The 19347-nt window shown below is 52.9% G+C and overlaps 1 protein-coding gene across 2 annotated transcripts; it reads right to left on the bottom strand.

Annotated features, from left to right (window-relative positions):
- Window positions 1–2883: 2883 nt before the first annotated feature.
- Window positions 2884–14417, bottom strand: LOC111157606 (dynein axonemal light chain 4). Of its 2 annotated transcripts, XM_022519162.1 has the most exons (5): window positions 14318–14417; window positions 6713–6923; window positions 5002–5085; window positions 3585–3683; window positions 2884–3214 (listed from the first exon to the last, which is right to left on the bottom strand). In XM_022519162.1, the coding sequence occupies exons 2-5, from the start codon at window positions 6779–6781 to the stop codon at window positions 2987–2989; spliced, it is 480 nt and encodes a 159-aa protein (XP_022374870.1). In that variant the 5' UTR covers window positions 6782–6923; window positions 14318–14417; the 3' UTR covers window positions 2884–2986. The 2 variants fall into 2 exon arrangements, with proteins under 2 accessions (XP_022374870.1, XP_022374871.1); XM_022519163.1 differs by having other exon boundaries at window positions 2884–3683.
- Window positions 14418–19347: the final 4930 nt, after the last annotated feature.

Genomic DNA, 19347 nt, shown 5'->3' with positions numbered 1-19347 from the left:
GCAGCCTGTCCCCTTGGCAGTGGCATGTGGTGGTCGCCAGGGACCCCACACCAAGTCCTCCCCCTTCATCTTCTCCAAGAGACTGCCCCAGTGCCCCATGGTCCCCCAGCAACCCCACTCCGGAGGGCCTGTGGTTCTGGAGGCTGTGCCGGCCGCACTGGGCAGGTGGCAGGGGCCGGGGTTCTGTCCTGCCTGATGGGGCCCAGCTGCCACTCGCGGCTCTCCCAGGCAGAGGGATGGAGCCCTGGCAGCCGGCCTCTCAACAAGGCTGCCAGCGTCTCCCACCCTCACTCCGGCTGGGCCTGGCAGCAGGGACGGAGGTGTGAGCGGGTGAGCACGGTTCCCTGCGGCAGAGACAGGCCCGCGGGGCCGCGGGGCTGCGGGGCTGTGTCTTGCTCTCACTAAGCAGATGCCCGGGGCTGTTTGGTCTGAGCAGAGGGCCAGGTGGAGGCCCGAGGCCAGTGGGAGAAAGCCGCCAGCTGCGGGACAGTGGACAGACCGAGGCCCTGACAGACGGTGGGGACCCAGCTCTCTGCCGGGTGGGGGTGCACAGAAGGCCCGCGCAGAGACAGTGGAGTCGGCGCAGAGACAAGGAGGGACGGGGAAGGCCCGCAGGCCGAGGCTCGCATTCTGGCTCGTGGCTTCCCCGCTGGACCCGGGGCAAGACGCCTCATCCTCTCAACCTCAGGTTCCTCATTTGTAAACGGGGACAGTAACTACCACCTGGGAGGTCTGCCGAGGATACAGGACATCGTGGTTATGTGGGAGGGAGCCCAGTGCCTGCCAAGTGGGACACACTCAACAGACAGCATTTTCGTCCTCCTCAACCCCAGCCAAATCCTCACCTTCCGTGCACTCCCTTCCCCTCCTGCCCTTTGGGCAACTCCAGCCCAACTGCCCCTTCCCATGAGCCTCTCAGCGGTGTCCTTGGGCCGTGTGCTACACGCTGCTCCCCCAGCCGAGGGCACCTTCCCCTGCCTCCCCACCCCTGGAAAATGCCAGGGCCGAGCTCAATGCCCCCTCCTCTGGAAGCTTTCCCCGTGTCCTGGGCAGTGAGTTGCTTCCTTTCCTGAACCCTCTATGTCCGTGAACCCTGCCTCTCTCTCCTCCTCGTGGATGACTCCAAAGCATCCTGCTTTTCTGTTGCGGGTCTGTCCCCATCAACAGACCTCGAGCCATTCACTGCCAAGGACGGTCGTTCTTCCGTCCCTCTCCTCTTCAGCCCCCCCACCCCCCCAGATGCTTGCTGAACCACTGGCCGGGGGGTGGGGAGAGCCCTGCGAGGAAGGCCGGGGTGACCACGGCTGGCGCTGGCCTCAGCGAGCAGAAGGAAGAAATCCCTGGGAGACACAGCTGCCACAGTGCCCGGTCACCTGAGACCCTGCCCGACAGTGACCAGGCCTTCTGTGGGAGCAGGAGTGGGGCGACAAGTGGGGAGCGGGTCTGCGACCTGGAGCCGAGGAGCACCCCTGTATCACATGCCCGCGAGGGCCAGCCGCTTACCGCGCATCTCACGGAGTCTCCACCCCGGCCCAAGGGGCTGGGTATCAGGAGGGCAGACAGGAACCGCACACAGCCCCAGGGGGTCTCCTGCTCCAGAGGCAGGCCCGAGACTCCCAACAGCCTCAGGAGGCTGGTGCTTCTTATCCCCATTCTACAGACAAAACAACGGAAGCACAGAGAGGTTAGGAAGCAGGGCCAGGCCTGAGCCAGATCGGTGGGCCTCAGGGCCCACGCTCCCCAATGCTGCCCCCGCCACCTCCCTGCCTGGCCGCCGCGGAGGCAGATGAGAGGCAAGAACAGATGCAAAGTGGCGGGTTAATAAACCCAGCTATTCCAGGCCTCGGCGCCCCCTCTCCTGTCACTCCTCTCTGTGCGCCCCCAATCTCTCCGGCCTGGGGCCAGCCTTTGGGGGGACCTCAACTTCCAGTTCTCGTCTGCCCCACTGCACTCAGGTCAGGACCCCAAGGGCGCTGACTCAGCAAGCACTTATGTCCATGAGCGACCCGACAGCCAACTCGGTCTTTGAACGCACCACACGGCCCAGCACACCTGCTGGCACATCTGGTGACAAATGCACTCAGCCTCGTAAGGGCGAAGGGCGCAGCTGGGTGGGGGGCGGAGACTCCCAGGCCTCAGTATCCCAGGTGGGCCATCGCCGGAAGGCCCCGTGGGCAGGGGGCACTTACGGCTGCAGAGGACAGCCTGCCCCAGCTCCACTCAGCATCTGAGGGTCTGAGAACTTGAACACTCTGCCGCCTGTGTCTTTGCTCCCACTGCCTCCTGGCCTGGGACAACCCCTCCCCCAGGGAAGCTCCCCCTTCCGCCCTTCAAGAGTCACTTTCAGGCCTCCGCTGCCAGAGGTCCCCCTCACTCCCTGGGCTGGGTGTGGAGGCACGCCTTCCTCCTCCCGGAGGCCCTGGCCTAGCTCCGGTCACATCACTTTTCCTGTCCGGTTGAAACAACTGAGTTCAAGTGTTCCCCCAGAACCACGTGAGACTGGGAACGTGCGGGCGGCAGAGTCTGGGGCTTTTCCATCCTGTGTCCCCGGGCCTGGGGCCTGGACCTCAGCAGCCACTGAACGAACACCTCCGAACTAAAACTCCATCATGTGAGACTGAAAACATCTTTACGGCGATGGCAGCTCAGTCTGGCCACCGAGGGAGTCTCGGTCAGTGTCCGTGTGGCCCCAGCAACAGCCTGTGACCCCCAGCCAGGACGCAATGGCGAGGGAGCAGGGCCTGGGAGAGCGGGGCTGTGCCTGGGCACACGTTCCAGGAGCCTCGCTGTTCAGCCCGAAGGCTTCCTGGGCTCCCTGGACCCACCACGGCCTCGGGATGCTGAGCCCATCCCCCCAAAACCTCAAGAGGCTATAGATCAAGGTCCATTTTTGGTCACTTTAATTGTAAAAACCAAGACATTTATATAAATAAGACCGCTGTGTAAAATAGGATTCACCCTTCTACTAAAACCCTTCTCCCCACGCTCAAAAAAGAATATAGAAAACCCAGCAGAGATAAGAAGTACAAATTACATGCGGTCCCTGATGAGCGGTAGCCGGCAGGCCAGGATTCCCTGCAAACAGGCCTCGCAGCGAGTGCACTCCTGGCCCCGGAGCCTCGCAGAGGCTCAGTGATGTCCACACCCTCCGCCCCGGGCTACCAAGTGCAAGTACAGGGGTGGAGGCAGGTACAAAAGGCTCACAGCCTGGCAGCTGGGGATGGCGAGAGGAGAGGACCAGGGAAGGCTGCTTGGTCCTCAGGCCAAAGCTGGGGGACCAGGGTGCTACCAGCCCCATGAGATGCAGTGGTTTGTTCAGCCTGGGGTCAGATCGGGGAAGGGGCTTCTGGGGGGCGGGGGGCATCACTTCTCCAGAGGACAAGGGGAGATGCTGCCAGTGTCCCATGAGCAGACAGGCTCCTCCTGGGGCCATCTGCCTATGGCCAATAAAGACCGGAACAGTGACACCTGCCAGCAGTACTGGGCCCTGCGGGGCCGGGGGCTGGGAAGGGGCCGCGTCAGGAGCACTTCCAGACACACACGGCCAGGGCCCCCCCGAAGTACAGGTACAGCAGGTTCTTCACCTCATGTGTGATCTCCAGCCCAAAGCCCTCGCCGATGACCACGTGCCACGAGGAGCCGAACTTCTTGTCCATCGTCTCCTTGATCATCTTGGCAGCGCTCTGGAGTGAAGCGGACGTTCATCAGGAGGGGAGGGGGGGCACGGGTCAGCCCCCTCTCTGGGAATCTTGGCAAGAGAAGAGCCCGATGCCCTACTATTGTTCTCCTGCTCCCAGAACCTTCAGGAAGGGTTTCCACACTGCGCCACATGCACACCCACCCGCCCCGGCCAGGGGCTATTACACAAGAACAGAAGAACAGACACGACCCCAAGCATCAAGAAGACACTGGAAAGGGAGGGGAAGCAGACACTGGTCCGCGGACAGAGCCGTGGGTCCGAGTTTGGGCTCTGCCACGTAGCGCTTGTCTCTGGCGTCAGCAGCGGCAGGCCGCGCTGGGGACAGGACACTGCGCGGCGACGCGCCTGACAGCGCTCTGCAGACTACATGCGACTGTCCGCATTGCGAGCCGCCAGCTTTGTCTTCAGGGAACAGAGAAGCTTTCCCCTAATGGGTTTGAGGGGCTCCTGGAAGAGAAGTTGGACTGCTTCCCTCACTGATGGCAACAGCCCCCACTCCTTTCTGTGCTGGCTCTTTCAAGAAGCTTCTTTTGAGAAGAAGTCTAGGGAGGGGCAGAGGACCTAGCCTTGGAGGGTGCTGAGCGCCCCCCCCAGCGTGCCAGGCGCTTGGCCCGCGCCCCCTCGGCACACACCTCCTCCCAAGTGCCCAGCACGGACACAGCATCTGACTCCCCACTACAGATCAGGACACCGGGGCGCAGAGATGAGAAATGGCTTTTCCCAGGTTAAAGAGCCAGCAAGGGCTGGAGACAGCATACGAACTTAGGCCTGGATGGCTCAAAGCCCAGGCTCTCATCGGCCAGGGCCTGCCTTCCTCTCGGCCGCCATGCTACTTTCTCAGTCATCGCCAGACTGACGAACAACGTTCCTACATCAATGCCTGCTGGCCGTGTCCCCAGCACCTAGAACAGCGACTGGTGTGAGAAATGGCGTTTCACATCTTTTCGAAATGGATGAATGGATACACGAATGGATGCCTGGCTGGGTCCTGTTCTCTACTGGGATGGAGCCAAAGGGAAAAGGTAGTCTATTGGGCAGAGAAACACCTGCCTGAGACAGGAAGCATGGGCAGGGGCATCACGGAGAGCCCTCTAGGGCTGGGTGTGACCAGCAGACCAGTGCTGGGACACAGCACCAGACTCTTCCCTTCCCGGCCTTCCTTGGGCTTCAAATCCTTCTAAGGAAGGTGCTAGCCAGGTCCCATTAGGGCTCTCTGGAGCTGGATGTGGGGACGGGGGCCACTTGATTCACCCACAGGGGTCACCAAAGGCACAAGAGGCCGCCTGTACCAACGGCAATACCTCATTGTTGTTGGAGAATTTCTCACAGGCCGTGACACATAGCTCCATGGTCTCCACTCGCATCTCCTCTGGCATGTCCGAGTGCTAGGGACAGGGCAGGGGGACAAACAGAGAGAAGCTTAGCCCATGACCTGGCCTTGTGGTCTGGGCCTCTCTGTCCCAAGCTTAAGGCACAGATACTGGGGAGCTGCCCCAGAACAGCCCTGGGCGCAGCCCAGAGAGGTGACCCATCTCCAGACTTGGGGCGTGGAGTCCAGTGGAACCAAGCGGGCTCTCACACCCAGGCCCCTCTGCAAGGGCATGAAGCTTCATGAGCACCGCGTTCCAGCCAGCAGCCATGGGGAAGCAGCCTGGCCCGGGCAGGAAAGAGGCCGGTTATGGAAAATACTTTAGAAGCAGGCCCAGAATGCTGCTGGATCTCACTCCGAAAGCCCGAAGAGACACCTCGGCTGCTCTCGATGGTTCTGATTTTTCTTCCCATGGTTGCTCTTTCTCGCCAACTTTGCTGGATCTCCCCTTGACCACCCCGATTGCAGGACAGTCCGGGGCTTCATCTCCACCCCTCTCTCTTCTCCAGCAATCTCCCACCCCATCCTGTGACTCTATCTTCTACATGCAGAGGGTTCCCACATTTTCATTCCCAGCTACAACCTCCTTTGGGGTCTCCAGACTCCGACGTCAAGCTGTCTACTTGACCAGCTCCCTGAGATGTCTAAAAGATAACTCAACTCTCCCCACAAGCATTCCCTTCCTCCACCTTCCTTCTCTTGGTAACTGACACCATTTTCTCTCCTAAGTTCCAGAAAAAGCCAACCCTGGGAGTTATCTTGACTATCACATGCCCTTGTACCTGCCACCCAAGGCGCCAGTGTCTTCTACTGCCTCGACCTTCAAGATCTGTCCTGAGTGCGACCACGTGCACCTCCACACCATGACCTGGACCCAGCCACCCCCTCATCTCTCTGGGCCCCTGCAGTGGCGCCCTCACCGGTCTCTCCACTTCCACTCTGTTCCCTAAAATCCATTCCTACCAAACTGGAGAGAGCTTTTAAAAACATCAAACGGATCCCGTTACTCCTTGGTTTAAAGCATCCACTGTTCACCTTTGAAGTCAGGACAGAATCCACGTTTGTCACTATGTCTGTCGGGGTGGCTGGCCCGCCTGTGAGGCCTGGCCTGTCGTCACTCTGGCCCTCACATCCCGTCATCCATCTCAGCACTCCGATCTTTCTGTTTCTCCAAAATGCTGAGCTCACTCCCACCTAGGGTTTTCTGTGCTCGCTGTTTCCCCTGCTTCAAATGCTCTTCCCCAGATATCCCCAAGGCTACCTCCCCAGCTTTATTCAAGTCAGAGATCAGAGAACTCCTTCCAGAAACTAACCTCTCTCCACTAGCTCCATACACCTGCTTTATTTCTCTCTACAGCACTGATTACCTGAGTTACGTTCCTTAAGCCTCTCTTTCATGTGACCCAGGCCCCTGGCTTGTTCACTGCAGTGCCTAGACTACGTAGTAGGGGCCTAAGGAAAGACTTGTCGAATGAATGAATGGATGACAGAACGAAGCGCTGTTGGCCCCCAGACCTCCAGACCTAAGCCCAAAGAGCCCTTCCTTTCCTCCTCCTGCTGTCCTGCGGGGAATGAGCTCCTTGTCTCACTATGAGGCTGCGCAGGCCCTGCCGGCCGCCCTGCCTCCCTCCCCTGCGGCTTACCCTGACCAGAGGGAAGGTCTGCAGTCGCTTATAATCAGCCTCCTCTTTCTTCCCTTCTGTTTCTCCCATGATCCTTCCACTGTGACCACTGGAGGGAGAGAGTGGGGCTTTCAGGAGGCGCTGGCACGGGCAGTTAAGACACACCCGGGAGATTCAGGAAACAGGCCTTGCCAACTGGGTGGGAGCAGAAAATGTCTTTCCTCAAGGGGTGCTGTAGAAAACAGGAAAAACCAGGAGAGAGAGTTGGCTTTAAACCCATACATCACAAATTAGAAATGTCTCATTGAGAATGTGACACCTCCCCGTCTTAACTCCTCCACATCCTTTTCCAAATGGCCAGCAAGACTGCAGACGGGAGGATGAGTCAACACGAGCTGCTGGGACCGGTAAGAACACACTGGTATGCTGCTAGAAGCCCACACTGTCATTATCAAGACAAATACTGACTGCGGGCCAGGCCGAGGCTGGAGCTGGAGCCGGCACTTAGCAAATGCAGCAAGTCTGCGGGAACCCTGATGCACGTGGGCCTCACTTCCCCGCACACGTGGTTAGGAAGTTAAGTGTCAAGGTCAAGATCGACCGTCCTGGTCTTGTGGACAAGCAAGTACCTCCTTCTATAAGCACCCCCTCTCCGAGCTTTTTAATCTGATTTATAGAAGGAACAGGAGCAGAGATGATCTGTGTCCTCCTGGGCATGGCCAGCTCCCAGCCCAGCCCAGGTCTCCCTGTTCCGGCCGGCTGGTCCAGAAAGTGGAAGGCGTGGGCATTAGTGCTGGTTCGACAGGTCACCAGCAGCGTGGTCCTGGGCCTCCAATGCCTTGGCACTAACACAGGGGTAAGTCACATCTGTCTCTTGGGGCTGTAAGAGATCAGATGAGACAATGTATGTAAAGAGGCTAACACAGGGCCCGGCACGTGGCCACATACATGAGAGAACGTGCGTGCACATGAACCGAGAGGGATAAAGCCTAATACATATGTTTGGATTTTTTTCTTTGCAAATCTAGTTATATAATAACAGATGGGACTTTTCCTAAAGAGAGGAGCCTGGATCCTAAATGTCTGGGAGCATTGCTAGAAATCCTGGTGTTTCTCTTTATTCTACAATTCAATTTATCCTGTAATTCAAAGAACTTTTTCATCTCAGAAGAAGTACTGATCTGGGGCTCCTGGGGGGCTCAGTTGGTGAAGCGTCTGCTTTCGGCTCAGGCCATGATCCCAGGGTCCAGGGACCGAGTCCCGAGTCCCGCGGTGGGCTCCTTGCTCGGTGGGGAGTCTGCTTCTCCCTCTGCCCCATGGGGGAAAAAAAAAGAAGTACTGATCTAAACGCATCTAAACCACCGTGCTATGAACCCTATTTAACCATCCAGGCTGGACAGATACAGCCCGCTAACGTTACTCCAGCATGTCTCACAGTCCCAAATAGGTTTGTTGTCATGGCACAGCCACCAAAGCCGGAAGATGCCTCGCAGAGTAACTCATGGGCAGTGACGATGGGTGACATCTGCTAGGCTTCCGGTCCCTTGCGCCCCGCTGCTGCAGGGACCCCGTGGGGAGGCCTGCACGAATGGAGGCTTGAAGCCATCCCGTCATCGGCCCAAGGTCTCAGCTAGTGAGCAGCAGGGCTGGGGTCTGACTCCCAGCAGGTCTCTGGCCTGTGCCCTCCTCACAGCACTGTCGCCTGGGAGGTGCCCACGAACCCACCTCCAGCCAGCTGCCGTGAAGTACACGTTTGATGTCCGGCCTGTCCGTGACCAGTGTTCTAACGTGAACTCAACCCTTGCACGGCCGAGTGCTGAGCTTTCTGCGCCCCCTTTCCGGGCCACGCCCACCATTTCCTCCCTCTGATGCCTCACAGGCCGTCTGCACCGCCCCATCTGGTGGGCTCCCTCACAGAAGGCTGGGAGCCCGCCACCGACTCCGCCACCCGATTTCCCCGTGGACTGACGGCTCCTCTCCTCTCATCAAGTCTGCGCATCTGGAGTGCTCAGATATTAGCAATTTTTGTCTCTCCACAGAAGCTGGCCATCGACCAGGCACCACCTCATTGTACTTTCTGCTCGTGTTTCCTATTTCACAAAATCCAGGGAATCGTTTGGTCTTTGCTCCTTAATATGGAGGCCCATCTCCAATTCCATCCTCTCTGCCCCGCTTTCTTTCCCCAAGGCCACTTCTTGCCCACCCCCACCCCCACAGTATCCAGGTTCGACAGAAGTGGCGGCCACAGCAATGATCAAAGGCGAAGGGCTTTCAGGTTTGTTGGCCTCCCAAGATTTTCAGCTGCGAATGCTGAACACCGGGTCCTCCACAGCTGCTGGGGCCTCTTCTGCCTAAATAATATTTCAATTCGATCCAATTCCTCCTCGGGGCTCACAAGCGCGGGCCTGGAGTGGCCTGGAAGGGAATCCAGAGGCGAGTGTGGACGTGCGTGCCCTGGGGGAGGGCCAGGGCGGCAGCGGCTGGACTCTGTGGATCCGAGAATACAGAACCCTGATGGGTCGGAGGTACTACCAAAGCCCATTCTTCAGGAACCAAGGGGGAAAGCCACCCAGATAGGTATTTTTTGGAGGCGGTGGGGGGGCAGGGGGCGGGTGGCCTGTGAGCATTTGGAAATGGCAGAGCTCTGCGCACTACTCTCACAGCGGGGCTCTTACCGCCGCCCTGCCATTAGCCAGGACTTCATCAACAAGATCCAAGCACGTTTATGAAGGACCACGATTGCAAATGGCTCTCCCTAACCACTACCTGTACTTCTGGGGATCCAAAAGGGATGAGACTTGCAGAATAAAAAGGAACAGTTATAGATGATGTGCTACCAAATACAGAAAAGTAAGAGAATCTTTTATGATGCCGTATCATTATAGTACAGCTATAGTCATTCCACCGCAATTTAAAACCCGGCTGGAAGAACGCTACCAAAAATAGCGGACCCAGAGGTTTTAATAACCTTATCCATCTTCCATGCAAATGAGTATGTGCCTGACAGCTCCAGGCCAGAAAGAAGTCCCATCAGGCCTAAAAGAGAGTCCTTTAATAATGCACATGTGCCCACGGCCAGGGTCCTGGAATCTGCTGGGTACCAGTCCCAGGACGTCCTGGTGCACCAAGCCCGTAGCAGCTGTGCCTTCTCTCCAGCCTCCAGTTCTCCTCCCCACCCCAGGGCGCCTCCGTGAGCTTCTCCCAGCCTCGCTCGTGTCTGCCTCGAGGCTTCTCCCAAGCAACAGGAGGCACAGACAGGGCTCTTCCTGTCATCGCCTCGAAACAGCCAGTGCCCCTGTCCTGCTGTCTGTGCCTTGTTCTTTTGTGACACTGACCTCAGTTGCTATGTATTATGTCGCTTCTGAAGCATTTCAGAAGAATCCTGAAGAGGCCTAGGGGATGTGAGAGGGATGGGGGAGACAAAGGCCCAAAGTGTCTGCCAGTCCTCTGGGGGTGTCCCCAGCCATTAAATGCCCAGATCACTCCTGGCCTGTGGACCTTGGGGTGCCTCCGGGTACCACAACCAGGATCTGAGAGATGGGAAGACACGTAGAGCAGGACACGGCGGTGGCTGGGTGTAGGCTCCAAGGGCAGGTCTGATTTCACATCGCATGTCTTAGACAAGTGTTTCTCTCTCTAAGCCTTAGTTTTCTCATCTAGAAATTGGGGCTGAAGCACAGACTACTCCAGAGTAAATGTCAGCTCTTGTTACTGGTGCACTTGGAAGGGGACCTGTGAAGTCTTTTTTCTCTCTCTACCTCTATGCGGGCTCATGGAACATCTAAACATTCAGCCAAACCAACCCATACTTACTGAGTTGTCACCCTGCAAACCACAGTATTAGCACAGATGGACAAAAGTCACAAGGAAATTCTGTAGAACAAGTTGGGGCCAGCGCTAGTGGTGTGGGTGCACTGGGTGTTCTCCTTCATGTCTCATTTCACCCCACAACAACCTGTGGGGGCAGCATCCACGCCCCGTTCTCAGATTAGGCACCTGAGGGCTCAGAGAGGTTTGGGGGCTGGCCCAAGGGTACACAGCCAGTAATGACAGAGCCAGGATCCAAACCCGTATCTTCTAATTCTACCTTTTCTACCTATTTCCCCAGTCACAAGCAAGTAGGAGACAGACCGAAATGCAAATAGCTTCACTTCTCAGCATCTCCCAGTCCAGCACCTGTCCAGGCACACCTCCTGCTTCCAGCAGTATCCAGGATACACACTTGTGTACCTTGGTCATCTTCCTGCCTTTCCGGGTAACATCTACCGTCTGCCTTCTGGCAAACACAGAGCAAAGCTGGCAAGAGGAAGAGAGAAGAACCTGAGGGCCTGTGGCCATTCACCCAAGATGATGGTGCGGTCAGGAAACAACATGGAAGATCTGCATTTCACAGATCAGTCTAGAAAGGGGAAAGCAAACGTAGGATTGCATTTTTAAATTATGCTAAGCAAGAGCATTAAACACATTATCTACTAAAAAGGAAGATTTTAATACTTAGAAGGAGATGCTTGCAGAAAAAAGGAGAGTCCTCAGAAAAGCCATTTACCTTTCACAAATGCAGGAGCGCGTATGTGCATGCGCGCGCCCGCACGATGTTGCTGCTGTTGGTCTTGTTTTTAACACTGCCCTTATTTTTTCTCGTTTTACTGAGGTCCAGTGAACGCTTTTGCTATGCCTTAGACTAAGGGGAGGGAGGGAAGACAAAGGAAGGAAGCAGGAAGAGAAAGAAATGGAGAGATGAAGAGATGAAGACCTTTTCTCTATGTGTAACTGATATAATAAGCAATATTGACTCACGTGGTACCCCCTCACCAACATATCCAAATTTGGATGAAATCCCAAACATTTTTTGTCAAGATACAAAGTACAGCAAAAAGTCATAACTGTCACAGCTATTAACTCTACACAAGAACAGACACTTCCCACAGACAGTGGGTTACGCAGTTTCCCACCCCCTCCTTCCCACTCAAGAGAATAGATTTGAATGTAAGGGACTAAGAATGACATTATTACAGAAATAAATTGTGAGTTAGCACTGATTTATTATGTTTTTTGTAAAGATTTTATTTATTTATTTGACAGAGAGAGATCACAAGTAGGTAGAAAGGCAGGCAGAGAGAGAGAAGGGGGGAAGCAGGCTCCCTGCTGAGCAGAGAGCCTGATGCGGGACTCCATCCCAGGATCCTGAGATCATGACCTAAGCTGAGGGCAGAGGCTTAACCCACCGAGCCACCCAGGCGCCCTATTATATTTTTTTATCATTCACAATTTATAATTTCTGTGACATCGCACAACCAGTCACGACTTAGCCATGTGTCGTGAGTCCAGACAATCAATCACCCCGAGGCTGAAGAACCTCATCTATTCTCCTGTAGACACCCCAGAGCACAAAGACCAGTGCCTGGCACAAGGCAGAAGCCCATCAGATATCTATCTTGTTATTAAGTTACATTTCATTTGGCCCCCTGAGAAGGGAGAGGACCTATCAAATCCATTCGATATTTATTGAACACTGACCTTGAGCAAGGCAACAGGATGGACATCCTACATTCAGGATCTTATTTGCTGTCCGCCCCCCACCCCCACCGCCAATAACTCTGTTAGATAGGTACTCTGTTAGACATGACCATGACGGCTGAGAAAAGGAAAGGGACTTTCTACCCAACTAACAAACGGAGGAGCTAGGAGTCCCTCAGCTGTACAGGACTTGAAGATTATGCCTTTTCAATGACTCCACTATAAGCAAGAGACAGTTTCTACTTTCAAGGAGCTTACAATTGGAGAGACCAACACACATACACAGGAACTAACTATGCTTCATGGCAGAAAGCAGTACCTGTCACGAGGCAGATGCAGAGACAGAGAGAGGAGGAGAGTTCTGGAAGGGGCAGGGGTGGGGGAGAGGATAGCAAGAAAAGCTTGGTGGCAGGGGCAACATTTGAGTGGGAATCCTGCCAAGTGGACAAGGTGGGGCAGAGATAAGAACAAACACAGTGACAACCAAGCAGTAAGCTCAAAGCATTTTCTGGGACAGTCCAATGGTCCAGTTTGGCTAGAGGACAGAACGTGGCACAGAAGGGGGAAAGAAGGCTGGGAAAAAATGTTGGGGTTGGGTTGTGGAAGTACAGAAGGGCTCTAAAACCTAGGCTTGAGAAGTGTGGATATTTTTAGTGGGGAACGAGAGCCCCTTTGGTGGTCTCTTGGGGGTTGGTGGCACTGCATTGTTCTCAGACAATTATTCTGGTGGGATGGGTAAACAGAAAAGATTAAAGGTAGGGAACACCAGCTTGGAAGCTACAGCACTGGCTCAGGTGACAGGCATTAAAGACTTGAGCCAAGATGGCAGCTTCAGGAATGGAGAAGATGGGAAGTCCTCGAGGAGGCAGAATCAAAGGAAACGGACAACCGCCCGAATGTGAGGAGCGTGGCCGAGTGAGTAAGACGATGGCCTCGCCACTGAGAAAGACGGGGCAAGTCATGTAGAACAGATGGACAAGTAAAGAAGGGGACCAGTTTGATTTTGGAACTACTGAGTTTACGTGGCTGGTGAGACATGCAGATAGAGGTGTCTTGTGAGGAGGAGGCAATCACCAAATCACGGATCACTGGTCACAGAAGGGAAGCTGTTGAGTCCAACCAGCACAGCAATATAACTTGGGCTACCCTCACCGCCCGCCCCAAAGCATCCCTAACCATTGAAGCCCCAGAGAAAGATCAGAGCAGGAGATCTGGATTTGAGGGTCACATGAAGAAATGACGGCCGACACTAAGGGCACTGGTGACACTTCTCAGAGGGGGAGAATGTGAGGAAGTAAGAGACAAAGGAATTGAAATAACAAATACTAAATTCACACTGGACTGGGCTCTTTACACTTCAATTCCTATTATCCTCGGAATTCCCCAAGGAGATGCCCTATTGTATCCTGATTTCATATAAACTCAGCCTGGAGCCCAGGGAGGTTAGATAACTTGCTAAGGTCCTGTAACTGGGAATCCAAATTGGGTTTGCCAAGTTCTTTTCACTACACCCGGTAACTGAGGATGGGTAGCACATCCTCAGGGAAACCGATAGCTGGGTCAAAGAATCACATCCTAGAACTTTAGAGTTGAAGAGGCCTTCTATTTACGAAGCCAAGCTTCTATTTACAGATGGGGAAACTGAGGCCCAAAGAAGGAGCTGACCAGCCTGGAGTTCTAGCAAGTCACCAACTGTCCAAGTCAAGCGGTCTGAGCCAATGCGACGGCGACCACCCGTCCAGCGGTGGGAGGGGGGAATTACTCCGCGAAACGTGTGTGTTGGGGCGGGGGCTGTGTGGCGGGGGAGATCAAGGTCCTGGGGGGAGCCGGGTCGGGGAGGATGGGGGACCGCGCAGCGGGACGGGGCCTCGGGTGTGTAGGGGAAGGAGCAGCCCACAGAGTCGCCACCGCTAATCTGTCACGGCCGAGTTCGCAGGTCCCCGAAGTGTGGGGGTGGGGGTTGGGAGGATCTGGGACCAGGACCAGCAGGCAGGAGACTGAGGTGGGGCCTCCGCGGAGGCCGAGACTCCACCCGCCCCGCGACGCCATTCTGCCCCGCTTCGGGCCGGCCCTCCCCGCCCGGCTCCCCGCCGCGCCCCGGGGCCTCACCTGCTCCCGCGGGGGCCGGAGCCGGGGCCGCAGCTAGCGCACCCCCGCCAGGGTTGTCAAGGAGCGAAACAAGAGTGTCTTAGCAACAACAAGGAAGTCCTGCCCCCTCACCGGACGTTGACGGGAATTTCACTTTTTATTGGTGAGTAAAAGTGTCAATCAATGTTAAAGGTCCCTACAACGTAAGGCCTGTACGGAAAGGGGCGTGGCTAGAGGCTATGGAGGCGGAGCTTCAGTTATAGTCGTCTTAAGTGGGCCTGAGGAGCCCACGGAGGTACAGAAGTTCGTGTTTCAGAGCAACGAACTTGGACGGGCGGTGTTACCTTGGGCGCATCTTTCGGCCATTTGAAATTACAAATGCAATTTGTTGGTGTCCTGATACTGAGATACTACTTTATTGGGATCTCAGAAGCCTAATAACAGCTAGCGTGACAAAAACTAGGCTTTGCAAGGAGTCTTTCACCAGATTCTCACAATTTTTTTTAGGTAACGGTATTCGTAACCTCATTTGCACTAAGGTTCAGAGAGGTTAAGAAGCGTGTTAAAGGAAAGAATTAAAGAAAAATTCCCTGAGATGGAACCCGGTGCCCTTTCCACGGTAGCACTCCCCCCATACGACTTCCGAGTCCATATGAGACGCTGTACCATCTAATTTAAAGACACAGTTGTCCAGAGCCTGCCTTTTCTTACATTTAGGAGGGGAAATTAATCCGAAAGTATTAGTACAACTAGGGAGAAGGGAAAGGGGAAAGAGAGAAGAAACTGCAGATTCAGTTACTTGATTGGTGGATCAAAGGGTGACTTCGTAATTTCAACATTTCTTCAGGTGAAACCCCACTTCACATTCACTGGTACTTTTTTTTTTAAGATTTTATTTATTTATTTGACAGACAGAGATCAGAAGTAGGCAGAGAGGCAGGCAGAGAGTAAGGGAAGCAGGCTCCCCGCAGAGCAGAGAGCTCCATGCGGGGCTCTATCCCAGGACCCTGAGATCAGACCCAAGCTGAAGGCAGAGGCTTTAACCCACTGAGCCACCCAGGTGCCCCATCACTGGCACTTTCTGGGAACTCAGTCCTGGCCAGATGCTGGTCATTCAGAGAAGAGTAAGATGAGGTTCTTGGTTCCAGAGAAGACACAGTCCAGTGAGGGGCAGCTGTGTACAAATTGATAAGAAGACTTTTTTTTTTTTTTTTTTACCTGTTCTCTGGTATAGGTGTGGGCAAGGTGCTGTTTCTCTCAAAGGAGGGAGTAACTAACTCTCAGAGGAGGTGGTAATTGAGTTTTCTGTGTCTAAGCTGACTAGTAGGCTAATGAGGGTGGGAGAGCACAGTTCACTGGGGAACTGCCAGTGATGCCATGAAGCCTGGGTTCACAGTGAATGTGGTACAGTGGGAGATGACAGTGAAGAGGGTGGGGGTGAAGATGCAGAGGGAAGGAGCGATCACCAGAGTCAGAAGGGGTTTGAATGCCAAGGTCAGGGACTTGGGTAGTCCCTGGGAGTGTTCCCTGGTGTTCTCTTGGGTGAGAGTGGGGAAAGTAGCTGTTGGGAAGTTTCAAGTAGGTGCCCTACTTGAAAGATAGTCAGATATGAGTCATGGAACGATCACTTGGGCGGTGAATATGGTGGAACTCACTTGGAGTGGGTAGACGGAAGGAGGGCACAGTGGGTTTGGTTTTGTGATTTGGCAGCTTGAGGTATGCTCGGCCCTTGGCGATTCCCAAATTGCCTTCCTGGTGCATTCTTAAGGTCCATGGAATGTCTGACTCAGCCTCCAGATTTCCCTAATCCTCTTTGCCAAGTTTCTCCAGGAGATGGAAGTTGGCCTTCGAGGGGGCTGAAGCTCTCGCCTCCGCCTCTCATCCAAACTTCTAAAAGGGGTCTACGTTTGCCATCTTCTGTTTCTCACCTCCTATTCAGTCTTCAGCCCACTGCAATCTGGTTTCCACACCCACGCTGCCGCCACCGAAATTACCTCTTCCATGGTTACCGGTGACCTCCTGAAGAGTGGAATCCAACAGATCTTTATCTCGCTGGACCCATCCCCTCTGGGGGTGTAAGCCTGTCCACCACACCTGTCTTCGTGAAATTCTCTACTTCAGAAATAGTGCCTGCAGAACTCTTTACAATGTGGATTCTAGGGCCCCATGGCATCAGAACAGTGAAGGGCAGGAATCCATGTCACAAGTGCTCCTGGTGCACATTCATAGTTAAGAGTCACTGCTCTGTCATCTGGGGCACCTCATTCTCCTGGATCTTCTCAAACCTCTCTTCCTCTCTGGCTCCTTTTTTCCTTTGCTCTCTGTACCCACCTTGACTCTATTTTCTTCTTACCAAGGGTCTCAAATTTCTTCCTACCCCAGATCACATCCTGATTGACAAGAGTTTCCTTTGGTTACACTTCCTAGGGTATTTACTGAAATTGAAGGTTGGTGCTTTGGGAAAGCCTCTTTGGTGATTCCAAACCCTCCCAGGGAGATATGCCACCCCATGCATACCTTGTTGAGAATTAACTGCCTTAAGTCTTGTCCTCTGGGGAATCTCATCTACTCCCATGGTTCTGTTGTCAATGTCCTAGATTCTGATGGATCTCTCCAGATTAGGCTTCTCGCTGGAGCCCCAGACCTAAACATCCAGCTGCTCCTGGCCATTTCCACCAGAATGTCCCACAAGCCCTTCAAAGTCAATGTGCCCCAAACTGAATTAATCATCTCCCTCCAACTTGCTCTCCCTGTATCCCCCATCTCAATATATGGCACCAAGTTGCTTCCATCAGAAACCAGAGATCATGTCCTTCATACTTACTTCCCTCTGCCATCGCCCACCTTAAGTCAATCAAAAGCCTCCTGATTCTGGTTCCTATGTCCTGATTATAGTCCCTTCTGGCTATCTTCGTGGAACTCCCCATGTGTACAGTATGGAGATCAGTACAGTATGATCCCATCTGTATTATTGCAACAACTTCCTAAAAGAACTCCCTGAGTCTTGCCCTTTTCCAACACATCACCCAAGTCACAGTCAATGTGATGTGTCTAAACCCCAAATTTCACCACTGCATTCCTCTCTTTAACAACTCCTTCCTTTTCTCCTCAGTTCCGAATAATCTGCCAGGTGATATCCAGAGGCCATGACCTATCATTTGAGGCTCCCCCATGGTGTGGCCTATGGGTGCCTCCATCTCTTTTTGCTACTCCTTCCCCTGTGCTCTGTACCCCAGCTACACCAGCCCTCTTGGCCCTCCGCACCCTCCAACCTGTTTCTCACCTTGCCTTTGCTCACACATCTTCTTGGCCACATTCTCTCTCTGGCCTTCCTCCTTTCGGCTATATGAGCCCATACATATTTGGCCTAAATTGTACACACTTGGATTCCATCACTGGCAGCTAGAAGAGACCTCTGTGCTCCCATCTCCTCTGGTGCCTGCTCTTGTCTTTGCTCTTCTCCATGGTTTAATTCTCTGTCTTCCCCTGTGAGCTCTTGGAGAGCAAGAACCTCGTCCCATTGATCTCTAGTGCTCTGTGTTACATACAGGATCTAGCAGAGAGTAGGTGCTTAGTCAATGTTTCATGAACACTTGTATGCAGAAGTGGATAGGATCTCACCCTACTTCAGACTCACCTCTTGTCAATCCTCAAGATTCAGCCAATATTCCAGCTACACCAGCTACACCATTTCATGTACTGCTCCTGCTCCTGCTGTTCAACATGGCTGATGGGGACACCCTGGAATCAATTAGCAATTGGATCAGCTGTGAGTAAGAGAGATTGGAAAAATAGTGACTTAAAACAACATAAATTTATTATCTCTTTTTTTAAAGTAGTTTCCACGCCCAGTGCTGAGCCCAGTGTGGGGTGTGAGCTCACAACCCTGAGATCAAGACCTGTGCTGAGATCAAGAGTTGGGTGCTTAACTGACTGAGCCACCCAGACACCCCATAAATTTATTATCTTATAGTTATGGAGTCAGAAGTCAGACACGATGGGTCTCACTGGGCTAAAAGCAAAGTGTTCCCAGGGCTGCATTCTGCCTGAGGCTATAGGTGAGACTGTTTCTTTCCCTTTTCCTACTTATAGAGACTTTCTGTATTTCTCTGACCCTAGCTCTTCAACCTCCCCTTAACGTCTAAGAAATCTTGTGATTACAGTGGGTCCATCCAGATAATCCAGGTTAATCCCCTTATCTTCTGGTCATATGATTAGCAGCCTTAATACCATCTGCAATCTTATTTCCCCTTGCCATGTGATATAACGTATTTACAGATTCTGGGGATCAGGATATAGACATATTTTGGGGTATCATTTTTCTACCTCCTGTGGCCAGTTTGGGTGAATTTTTCCCATGTAATTAAAAAGAATATCTATTCTTTTTGTTGCTCTGTTAGGTCAAGTTTGTTAATCATTTTGTACAAATTTTCTATACTCATACTGAACTTTTTGTGTGCTAGCTTTATAAGTTATTGAGAGAGGTGTGTTCAAATATCCCATTACAACTGTGGATTTGTCAAATTTACTTTTTGTTTCTGTCAATTTTTAATTTATATATTATGAAGCTGTGTTAATACATATTTTTCTGTCTTTTAAATTTCAACTTATCATATACCAGTTTGACAAGGTTAATATTTTTATTAGTCTAGTTCTTTTTTAATATTTAATGTAATTACCTACTTCCATTACATTTAGGTTTAAAGCAGTCAACTCACTATTCATTTTCTACTTATTCTGCCCTTTTTGTGTTCCTTTTTTCTTTCCCTTTAAGCCTTCTTTTGAATTATTATTCTATTTTTTCTTCTATTGTACTTGTTAGTTACACATTCTTTTACAATCCTTTTAGCATAACCCAGGAAAATAAAATGTTGACCCTAGAGTTATTAAAGTCTAGTATAAAATTAATACTTTTAGTATGTCCAGGACAATGCAAGGAAATTAGAACATTTTAACTGCATTTACCTCTTTCCACCTTTTATTCTGTTGTTATGAATTTTAAGCCTCACAGGAGATAATTGTTATTTTTTTTCACTTGGTGTTAACTTAGA

This window comes from Enhydra lutris, unplaced genomic scaffold, assembly GCF_002288905.1.
Source record: "Enhydra lutris kenyoni isolate GAN:26980312 unplaced genomic scaffold, ASM228890v2 scaffoldscaffold55, whole genome shotgun sequence".
Classification (NCBI taxonomy): domain Eukaryota; kingdom Metazoa; phylum Chordata; class Mammalia; order Carnivora; family Mustelidae; genus Enhydra; species Enhydra lutris.
Note: the sequence above shows the minus strand (reverse complement) of the source record. Positions and strands in the feature narration are given on the sequence as shown.